Here is a 12226-nt window from a genome sequence, read left to right on the forward strand (position 1 = left end):
TTACAGTTAGAATATGATTTATTCACGTGCCCAGCAAGCACATTTACAGAAACTAGAAGGTGTTACGGTTCAAATGAAGCCTGGGCATCTTTTTCTGGACTTGCAGTTGTTATTTAATATACTTTTACATTTTAATTAGACAAATAGTGCAGGAACAAATTTGTGGGAATACTTGGATGTTGACATAACCCTAAATGTATCATCAGCAGCAGAGAGCATAAAGTGGTCAAAGTTAAATGATAGTCATGAGGAATTAACAAATGCAGCACATTCAACACGTCAGTCAAGTTATTCAAAAACCTTCCAGTCAGGCTGGTTCACTGCATACAAAGCAAAGAAAAAAATAATGTATCATTTACTATCATTTATTAATTTAAATACATATTTACATGCAAATAACTGTATGATATCCAGTTAAATGTAAGTTTGGGGTGTAATACACGTGTAAGCTTATAGTCAGCAGTTCTTCAGTGCATGGAGTTGATTGAGGAGAGCGTGTTTTTCCTGTTCTAACAAGGATATTTGACAATTCTTGTTCTTCACCTCCTGTTAAAACATGAAAAATGACAATGTTACACAAAGGGACAAATCATAAGAACGCTGATGCAAAACTTATTCACGTAACTTTATTAAAAGCTCTTAAAGAAGATGTTTCAATATTTAATTAAAATATATTTCTTCTACCTCCTTGAGGGTTGTTTCTTTACCTGAGTCAGTACTGAGTTGTGCCACCGGAGGTCACTGTCTGCCACTGCTTCAAGCAGAGAGGGGTTGCTGCCGGTCATGGCGTTAGGCTCACTCATCACAGAGCCCAGAGAACCGTTCACCCGCTGGATATGAGACCCGAGGAGGCAGGAGCGAGCCTGAGGACAGGCACACAGAACTGTTAGTGGGCTTAGAAACACCCGAATGGATGCCAAGCACAAGTCTCATCTTTATGATTGGTGAGGAATGCTCTCACTAACAGATGAAAATGAAATAGATGCTTAAAATAATGTAATTACAGGAAATGTTTGTCGTTTAGGAATGAGGCTGAAGTCTTGCACAATTTTTCAGATATTGACCACTAAACTTGGACGCTGTGCATGCTAAAATTTATGGTAAGGCCCGATGCAACTTCCATCCTTCAGCCTCGACAATAAGGCAGCCAGTTGTGATTGTGTTACAATGACAAGCCTTTTCAAAGTCAGAAGGAAGTTAAGACTGTAATCATTCATCGTTATTAAACATGACAGCCTCATGTCAGTAAAATCAAAGAGGCCCTTCTCTGTACCTCTGCTCCATCTTCATTTCTGGAGACAAACCCACTTCTGCTTTCGATGCTATCCTGCCAAGCCCTGTTCTCCTCCAGCCGCTGGAGATACCAGAGCCGAGCCTTCTCCAGAATCTCCAGACCAGACCACAGAGCGTCCTTCTCCTTCTCCAGATCCTTCAACCGTTTAATCTGAAACACAAAGAAGCTAAATGAAATGGAAAACTTTGTTTGTGCTGAGTTATATGATAGAACCAGTTTTGGTATGTCCCTGTGTACTAGGCTAACATGTTTGACCTTCAGGTTCATGTATAGAAGCATGTAAACCAGAGGCCCCGAGGCACTGTGTACCAGGCAACACTGAGCAGCAGGTGGCCTTTAGCTCTTTAGTCTATGCCCAGCGGGGTTACAGGCTCTTTAAATAGGCTGAAACAAAGACACACAGTGAGAAACATGACATGTGGCGGTGGGGCTTCATGACTTCAGACCATTAGTCACTGTAATCTCAACGACAGTGAGGCCGAAAACTCTATTCTCTATTTTAGAGTTAATAGTCTAAATTTATTCTGGCTCGGCTGCTGATCGTTAGTAGATTTACTGCTAACAGAAAACTGGTTACACTGATCCTTCAACAGGAAGCTGTGAAGATCGAGCTTGACATGTGGGAATGTGTCACTGGGATGACTGTAGAGTCACGCTACCCCGAATAAAGCAAAGATAGAAATGACTGAACGCAACCTGACTCAACACATGCACTTTATACATACAACGATGCGCATCACCTTTACGTGACAATTCAACTTGTCTGAAAAACACACAGTGAGTGAGTGTGCTGTTCAAATGGAAAACAAATTTAAAAAGCTAGAAGTATTAATGAGACATGCTCTTAATCTGAATATTGCTAACATGACCTCTTAATCCATGGCTGTCAACCTTATGTTATCAGTTTGCCACATATGATTCAGTTATGATAGTTAACCAAAAATGTACATTGTGAAAACATTCAACTCTGAGAGCCTTGAGAAAAAGAGATCAGGTTCAACATTATCTACAAGTTTGTCACATTGAGTCGGCTTACTGTTATCACAAACAAACACTACATTTAAAAAAAAAGAAAAGAATGGAGAAAGCATATACACCACTGGGCTGGTTAGCTGTTAGTGAGAAAACATGCACATTTGCTCTATAGTTTTCTCTGCTTTCTTGTCTCAAACGTGTTAATGTTTAAAAGAAACAATTAGACTTGCGACTATTTCTATAGGATTGTGCCGTGACCTTAACCCCTAAAATCCACATTTTTCCAGTTAGAAAATGTAAAATTCATGAGAAGTAAAAAACGCGGTGAGCGTGATATTTTATGCTAAACATACTGACATTAGCAGAATATAGTTTCCCTACCACAAGAGAACAACTGCAAAATATCATGGCAATTCCACAGGCAGTATCAAAGATGAAAGTAGTCACCGTGACCTCAGCTGCCATATATGGAAGAAAGGGTGGAGCCCTAATTTATCAAGCTAACTCTAGCTAGCTTGGTCAGAAAGCTGCATTCACAAACTGTTTGGGTGCAGGAATACGTTAATTGAGCCAATTAGTGCTGAGACTAACAAGCCAATTATACAGGCAGATGAGTTATTAAAAAGAGAAAACTACCCACACAGGCGCAAACCCTATTTTGTACCAGGCAGTAAATGTGCTTTTTAATCTCTAAACTTCAACCTTTGAATGTATGAGTCTGTGGAGATTAACTTCATTTTGGTGCCAGCCTCAAGTGGCAGCTACAGGAACTGCAGTTTTTGCCACTTTTTCAGCTCTGGAGTTTGCCCCTTGGTAGCTAGCACCTATTAAACTTCTCTCCCATGGATAAAAATATAATGGAAGCACTGTTTAAAATATAGTTTTTGTTCTTCACTTTCTTTTTAATTATCGACTGAATGGTGACTGATATCACTGCACAGATATCAGGCTGATCTTATTTTTGATGCCTGGTGTGATTTTCTGATGGTTGTGGTGTGTTGCAGGGTACACCATCAAGACTATAGCTGTAATAGCTAACTATATACTATTTTAATAGTCAATCAATTGTTTTGTTAATTAGGTCATTTGACATCGGTGGCAGGAGGTTGTTACTTATTATTTGGCTCATAAGCGTAAACCTTTTTTTCTTAAATGTTAATAATGCAATAATAGGATAGTTTAGAAATGCTGTCATAACATATTTTATTCAGCAGAGCAGCTTCAACATTTATCTCAGCACTGTTTGCAGCACGTGCAGCAGAGTAGCATTGCAACTGAACAGAGGTTGGTGCATCATCATTATATGAATCCAAAATGTGTCTTTTCAACTAACAAAGCTGTTCCCCAATGGTGTGTCGAGGCACACTTCTGTGCTGTGTGAGGCAAGTCTAGCTGTGTGCTGGAATTCAATAACAGTCAGAACCTATTACTGCTAGACAAAAAGATATGGATGAATTGTTAATCCACTGTTTCAGTACTTTGGAAGCAGTGTTTACCTGAGGCAAATCATACAAAAAAAAAAGCTTTTTGCACAGCTGCCAAAAGTTGGATGTTATTACAGCATGACACATGAAAAACCTGACTGACAGTGAGAGTAGAGAGCCCTGAGCCTGAGCCTGTCAAGTAACTTGAGTAATACTCCACCAAGCAATATAAGGAGGCACTTAGAAACCACAAAATCCTCTTTTGCAAAACTTATCCAGCTTTAAAAATGCTGAATTTTTACCATGCCTTTTTTTTTGAAAGGCATGGTATTCACCAGTTGAGTTTAACACAGAACAGAATAAATGTGATAAAACCTCAGACGGCAGCAAAAATGTGCAGATATCATGTTAGGCATATTATTAAAATTGCCTTTGTCCTACAGTGCAATCAAAGAATGAACTGAGGATATCTCGTGTGACACTGAATTAGCTTTATGCAGACATGAAGACTTAAAATTGGACGTTTTTACCTCTTTGAATTTGCCTAAAAAGTTAAAAAAGTTTTTTTTGTCTGTGAGACTACACTTGTGTTTGCTGTCTGTTCAAAGATTAATGAAAATAATTGTTTAACAATCTCAGTTCTAATCAACAGATAAGATTTCTGACATTTCTGTCCCTGCACTTTAGTTGTTTGTGTTTCTTGGCACTCGTTCCTTGTAGCTTGTAGCTTGTACCGGTTGAACTTACTAGTGAAATATGCTGCCATTTAGCCTAGATAAACTTGTCTCTTTATAAGAATACTGTAAAATAATGAGTAAATGAGTCAAAATCAACACAGAAATGATGGATGTTACATTCCAGAGAAGTGGGAAAAGTCAGGTTATTGCAGGTTGGCCAAATGTACCAAACTAGTGACACTTCCCCAGAGACAGAAGAGTCCATCAAAAGCATGTTTAGTATACAACAGTTTGATCATTCATACAACTCCTAAAAAACACAGGGAGACAAAACAGATGATGTATAGACACACAAATACCACCTCTATCCTCACCCATAGGTAGAAGCGAAGTGCGTCCACGCTGCACAGACTGGTCTTAAGCGGGATGATAACCACAGTGTAGGAGCCAGAGCTGGAGGGACGATAGGCCATGGAGAGCTGATCAGTCACTGACAGCTACTGCTACCCCATACAGCTGGGTTGACCACAAACAACAAACCATAGCTTGCCACTGGCTGACTCAGAATAATACCGCGGGGAGAGAATGAGTGTGCATGAGTGAGAGAGAGAGAGAGAGAGAGAGAGAGAGAGAGAAGGCAGGACTGGAAAAAAAAGCAGCACGATACACAGGCGCAGGCAGCATGGTGCCCCCGGGGCGAGGTGATGAAAAATTCCACATGTCACTGACTGGTTGATCGACAACCAGTGACAAAGAGAGGGAGAACCGGGTTGGAGAGGGGGTGAGACTGGCACTGCCGGATCAAATATGAGAGAAAAGACAACAAAAGGTGAAAAAGCACCCAGCAGGAAATATGAAAATGAAGCTGCGGATGGGAGATTTGAGGGGAGGATACAGGTGTGGTTACACACTTATCAGCTCCTGATGTGTTTCCATCAGTGTCATAACAGCAGGGGGGGGGGGGGGGGAGCTTGTTTATCCCAAATTTACAGCAGAAGGCCAGAGGAGGAAAACAAGGCTGTGTTTCACAAACACTGGATTTTCCAACAAGATACGAAGAAGTTGTCCCTCAGCTCAAGGAAAATCATGCTAATCTGCAGCTAGGTCCAAAGGAAGGGCACGAAATCACTTTCTTGTTAGTTTCAGGTGAGCTTTCTGTCCCAACATGTTGCCTGGAATGTGACATAACCTGAGGATGAGAGATCAAGCACAGAGGTGTGGAGCACTGAATGGAGCTGCTAAACAAACTTGACTATGGCGAGTATAGTTTGGAGTTTGAGAGCAAGTACAGGAGATAGAGACTTCAGTAGGCTCAGTTTATTGACACTAACAGCATTACTATCAGCGCTCAGCTGTTCAGTTAGTCGATGGCAACACAGAAAATCAGCAACACATGTTATTCATTAGGGCCTCAGGCTAAAGTGGCTGTTATGGATCCAACAGCAGCCCTGTTGGAGAGATTTTAGTGCAACTTGTGAGGGAAAAATATATATATAGAAAATAAAATCCCCTACTGTGCCCCCTCAGATTGGTTCTACAATTAACCTCTACAACAATGTGTTAAATATATGTTATACTAGCGTTTTGCATCAAGCACAAAACTACCATCAATGAACGGACAAAACCAAACTTTGGAGGTACCCCTCCTGTTTTGTGTGAGGGCGTTTTGTTCAAAAGAGAGGTCATTCATTAGCTTGTGCAGCTAAGCTATGGACAAAAGTGCTCCCTTTTAAAGTGGACACGAAACACTACATGCATAAAGGCTAATTTACATCATGGATTCCTGCACGTTATACAGCATCCAGAGGATAGTCTGTGTATTCAAACTCACCTCTGGCGCTGGTGCCCTACCCTCAATTTTAAATGCATATAGACACTGAGGGTTTTCGGGAGGAGCCGTGCTGCTCTCTGGCAGGAAGCACCATGCCCTCCTGTGTTTTAAATGCACTTCTTCACTCACCCCCGTTCTGTTAACCATCAGGGCTGGGCAGCTGGGAGGAAGTGCTGGCCGTCGGATTGGGGTCTGGGATGCGGGGCCTCCCTGCTACTGCAGATAAGGAGGCGATCTGCTTTCCTCCACCCCAGAGAGAAGGGTTACATCTCCTGGGTCTGGGTACGGTTTGCCCCTCTGGGGGCAGGGGTACACGGACCTGGGATATAGAGTATGTTTGGGGAGTGTGAATGTGTGTACAGTGTCTATTTATGTTTGTCTCTACGTCGGGTGAGTGCTGAGTATTTGTTCGTGTATATGGGGGTGGGAATGCACGTTTGTGTCTGCGTGCACCTGTTCACCTCCCCTCTCCACACTCTCTGCCAGTGGCTGATGCTCTGAGAGGTCGGTGTGTTGGTGTTTCTTGGTGTTTCTTGGTGTCTGGGGCTGGGCGCTCATGTATGTACTGGCTCACTCCTGATGGCCTCTGGGCCTGAGGCCTGAGAGGAGTCACTGCAACCCTCTGCTCCGTGGCTGCTGGGTGACCTCTCGTTTGGGGCTCTCCTCAGCTCTTCCCAGGAGGGTGGCAGACAACAATTCTGATGGCTAAAGATCCAAACCTCTGTAACAACAGCATGATCCGAACATTTTAGATGGCATAGGCAGCCGTCCTAAATTTTTAACTTCACGAAACCATGACTACAGATGTGTCAGGGTGGCCGAGCGGTCTAAGGCGCTGCGTTCAGGTCGCAGTCTCACCTGGAGGCGTGGGTTCAAATCCCACCTCTGACAGCAAGTAGCTTGTCTGACACTGTTCAAGTAAAGATGCTGGTGTTGTGTCAGGTCTAATTCCGCGTTGGTGAGTTTTGTAATAGCTGACATGTACAACAAAGCAAGTCATTAATTTCATGTCACTAATATATTTACTGAAGATATATAACTGTCATGTACACTGTGCTAACTATTTATTAAAGGCACTATCACATACTGGTAGAATCACTTTCTTTTACACAAATCTGCAAATTTGAAATCACTGGAGCAACTTTATTGTCATTCGAGCATTATTGGTAAAATCAGGGCTGACCTTCTTTTTTTATTTACATGATCTTTATACCATTAAAATGCAAGTTAACCACTAAAGCTAATATGATTCATTTTGTTTTCCAGTAAACAGCACAATCCAATGATTTCCAGCTAATTTTCTAATGGCATTATTTTGGCACTCCCATGGTGTAATGGTTAATGCTTTGGACTTTGAATTCACTTCAAAACACATTGAGATCTGCTTTTATGAGACCAAAGTTCTAAGCACCAACCATAATATCATATCTGTAACCTCTGTAACAGCTGCATGTATTGAGGGCTTAAGATGAAACAGGAAGCTCTGTGGAATTATCTATATCACCAAAAAGCGCTGTGGAAGATATAGATGGTTGAGCAGGTTAAGGCGTAGATTCGACTGCCACTACTGCATTCAGGTGTTTTCAATGCGGGAAACTGACTTGTTCAGATGAACAGGGTACAACTATTCTTAGTGTTACTCTGACAAAATGCATTTGAGATCTAAATTTCTCATAACACAGGTCTCTTAGTTGGGCACTGTTCAACCCTGCATAGTGACTAGTTTTGTAATGATGAACAGCATCTTCATCTTTCATTTGCTACATGCGAGAAACTTGCTGTCAGAAGTGGGATTTGAACCCCCGCCTCCATAGGAGACTGCGACCTGAACGCAGCGCCTTAAACCGCTCTGCCATCATGACACAATAGCCCATGAGATTTGGCAAAATGATAAATACCTGTGCTGGTTCATCTTACTCTGGAAGACCTGACAAAGTCACACCTTTCACAAAGTCACACAATTCAGACAGACATTTGTAAAAAACTGAGAAAAACCTCAGAAGTTAGCCTCCGGTTTACAGTTTTCTTCAGTCTTTGTGGTCTGCCTCATGAATGTAAAATTGCTTGTGTAGCCAAACAGAATTCCTGCAGTTTGATTTCCATCAGTGTCCTGAGTTTGTCATTGTTTATGTGATTATTAAAAATCCATGAATGTTTTATTGTTTATCTGACAGTGCATAAACAAAATGATCACATACACACACGTCCTTCTGCTAATTAAGAAAATCTCATATCAGTAGTTATTTGCTTTGCCATTACTTCCATTATTGAAGGACACTACTCTAATGTGATGACGTTAAAAGCTCTGTGAGTGAGGCTGCTTCTTGCCAGGTGTGGTGGTGTGTGCCTGTAATACAAGCTACCAGGAGACTGAGGCTAGAGGATAGTTTGAGCTCAGGACCTCTGAGCTGCAGCAGTATATCAGGCATCCTCGCTCAGCATGGATATGGTGCACCTGTGGGCCCTGGTACCACCAGGTCATCTAAGGAGGCCTGCACCGGCAGACAGAGCAGGTGAAAGTAGGATCAAGCTCATGAATAGATGCTGAAGATCAGCCTGAGCAATGCAGAAGAAGCAAGTCTTTATGCACTAATGATTCACACAATGTTTTGTGCTCTCAGTGCATGAAGCATTAAAAACCCGCAATTATTCCCAGTGCTATCCATTTAGGATCTGCGTTTCCCATCAGCTTTCTTACAACTTATGTGTGAGAAATAAATCCATGTTTACATGTTTGCAAATTTCTTAAATACTGAATGAAATATATTTTGAAATGCTTCGTCACAGGAGCAGGATTTGAACCCACGCCTCCAAGGGAGAAGGCAACCAGAACACAGAGCTTTTGCTCAGCTACTGAACACTGATTACAAAGATGCTTGAGCACGCTTTTATCTGTCAATATATCATAATATACAATTGAATGATCTCGAATGCATAACCCTAAACTGAATGGAATCTGACTTATGTATTTAAACTTGAGGTCAAATAGCCTTAGAAACAAATAGCAACTCAAACATGCACACACATGCATTCCTGATGAACTATTTCCTGCAAGACCTAAATGCAACGCCTTAGACCGTTCAGTCATCTTGACTCCAGGTGGTGTGCAATTAGTTATGATGGTAAGCCAAGACAAAAATACTATCCACTTATTCCACCTCCTCACTGAAGGCACACCTGAATAAGCACAACACATAGCCGCTGGTAATACAAAAATGCACTGAAAAGAGGAAAAGAAACAACCTTTGTGGTAGTTACGGGTTCAGGGTCTGCCATCACCATCTTTCTTATGAAGCTGCCAACAAGGCTGGGATGCAGGAGCTGGTGTGTCTTCAATGAAGCTGTCCCCACCCAGCAGTGCAGCTTCCAGTAAATTTGTATCATTGTAGTCTGCAACTATAACACACACAAATACACACGGGGCAGAAATATTGATGAATATAAACAAGTATAAAATGTAATATAAAAGAATAGATCACAACACAGAGAGGTATAAGAAAATTTGCATTTACTTCTGAAGAGGACTCTGGACTCTGTATAAGGTGGCTGGAAGAAGACCTGCACAGTACAAAAATTATAAAATACTGGCGTGTGCTAGTTCTACTTCTCAGCCTCCGAGCAGACACACCTGTGGTATCAGTTTAAAAATCCTATGTTGCCTCATTTTGAAGTTATTGTATTTACAGGATTTTCAGAAAACTTGACTTCTGACCAGGGGCGGAGCGTGGGGGTGGCTTACGGGGCTTAAGCCCGGGTTGTTTTGTCAGAAGCCCGGGGTATTTTGGAGTGTAATTTTTTCATAGTTAGATGCCTGGCTGACAACTGTATAAAACAAAAAGTACACACAATATTCGAAGCACATAGTGCACACTGTGGGAATTTACGACTGTGCGTGAATCCCCCCCTGATATTGGTATGATCCAAGCTCAGGCACTAAGCGACTGAGCGAGGGGGCGGGGGCAGCTGCTGCCCGTGAGTGCGCTGTTGGAGAGACGGAGCCAGCCATACTAAGGAGAGCTTAAGTTTGACCAGGTACCAAAGCAAATCATTCGTACCGTACAAATAATGTAAATATGACGGTGCATCACGAAAGATTGATATGAAACTGATCACTTGACCAATATTATTTTACTTGCTCTTCAAGTGAATCAACAAATGGCGAAATGAAAAGCCGAACAAATGCTATTTTTTAAGAGAGTCTTAGCTTACGTGTGTTTATTTCATATTTTCAGTTCTTACCCTCCCCGACTAAATCGGTTTCAGTTATGTACTGAAATATAAGAATGGACATTAGAGGGTTCTTTCAAAGAAAAAACTCGGGTAAATGTTATTTTATATATTATGCTTTGTATGTTGTTCAGTATATTTCTATGCAAAATAAGAGGGAGTTCAGTACACAGCAGGATATTCACATTTGTAACCAGATATTTACATACACTTTAGGGAGAAAACATAAAACATTTTTACTGTACAACATCAATTTAGAGTAAACTTTTGTTTTAGATAAATATTGAAATATATTTTGAATTAGTTAAATGTCAGAATAAAGAGAGACAGAGCTGTCTATTTTTTATCACTTTCATTAAATTTAGGAGTACATATACACTAAGTTTATTGTTAATTAATAAGAAAACTCCAGAGGATTCCATTCTGAGCTGAAGAAGCTTCTGATAGGTTAGTAGAGTCCATGTGAGTAAATTGGTGGCACAGCTGTGGATGCATATAAGGCAAAACACAGAGCCTGTTTCTGTGACATGGGAAAATCAAGAGATGTCAACCAAAACACCAGGAAAAGAACTGTGGAGCTCCATAAGTGTGGCTCAGTTTGAATACAATTTGGTGCCATTTGCAATTAAAAAACACAGACAGTTTCTCTCTTTACTCTTAAAGTTAACAAATATGTTTTTATATTTATCAATCTAAAAAAATAAACATTTAGTCTGATTTGATGTTACAATTAAAAAAGTGTTTGTTTTGATCTGAAGAGTTTGTAAATATCTGGTTTCAACTGTATATTTGATGATTGTCAGCACAAAGAGAGAGAGAGAGGAGCAGAGATTGAGATGGAGAATGAGGACAGAACAGAGATGAACAAGAGCAGGTGAGACACACATGTTAGTCAAATGGTTGCTTACTAAAAGTATCACTGTATCATAGGTACTCATGTATCTCGTACCTAGTGTTTCTTTTTAGGTTTGTTATTTTTCAAATTCTATATTTATTAAGTTATGCAGGCTTGTTTGCACAACAAGGCTAAATAATTATATAAACTTTTCTCAATCTAAATATTGTACTTTGGTAGAATTAAATAAATAAGTGTAGTGCAGGTCTATGATGATTTTTAGTGCTACTATCATCTAGTTCTGATTGTGGTTATGTCTTGGTTAAGTCCCCCCCCCCCCTCAAAAAAAAAAAAAAAATCCCACATGCATACTACCCTTTAGGGCTAAGCCCCGGGTGTTTCAAATGTCTGGCTCCTCCTCTGCTTCTGACGTTGAGATCACTGAGATTTGAAATTTTTAGTAGATATACTTATGATATTAATTTGAAGCTCCTACGTCACCGTGTTGTTGCGTTATCGAGAAACTTAGATGTCAATACCGATCGCCCGACCGCCCACCAGGGTGATGACGATACCCTGTCAGCCTTTAAAATTTGAGGGGTAAAAACAAACAAGCAACATAATTTAAGTCATTAAACTCATTAAAGATGTATGCTACACACCCTGAAACCCCCCCCACACTATCATGACATTCATGTCCGTGATGACTGCATTTGAATTTCTGACCACAAGTGTATGTCTTTGTGCAGTTTTGTTTCTTTCTTTTTGAAATACTTTGGTGAAAAGGACTGTTTGCTATTACGCTGCTGTATAACCTAAACAAACTTGCTGTGGGTGAGGTGTAACAGGGATAACCCCTGAGAGTGATACCATAGTAATATTTTAGCTGGAGTTCTGATGCTAATCAAACAATATCAAATTATTATTAGGATTCTAAGGTCTCACAATCTCTGATAATCGAGG

General features: G+C 40.7%; 1 protein-coding gene across 4 annotated transcripts in view; it reads right to left on the bottom strand.

Annotated features, from left to right (window-relative positions):
* The window catches only part of sapcd1 (suppressor APC domain containing 1), a gene marked incomplete at its 5' end in the record, with an annotated part of 25774 nt that continues 13548 nt past the window's right edge, over positions 1-12226 (bottom strand). For 2 of the 4 annotated variants that reach the window (XM_082509612.1, XM_082509613.1), the window contains 4 exons: positions 1-546; positions 708-863; positions 1274-1444; positions 9445-9597. In XM_082509612.1, the coding sequence (XP_082365738.1) occupies positions 457-546; positions 708-863; positions 1274-1444; positions 9445-9597 (570 nt within the window). In that variant the 3' untranslated portion in view covers positions 1-456. The other 2 variants (XM_082509614.1, XM_082509615.1) reach the window with 2 other exon arrangements.

The sequence above is a fragment of the Aulonocara stuartgranti genome (genome assembly GCF_965226115.1).
Source record: "Aulonocara stuartgranti genome assembly, chromosome: 17".
Lineage (NCBI taxonomy): Eukaryota > Metazoa > Chordata > Actinopteri > Cichliformes > Cichlidae > Aulonocara > Aulonocara stuartgranti.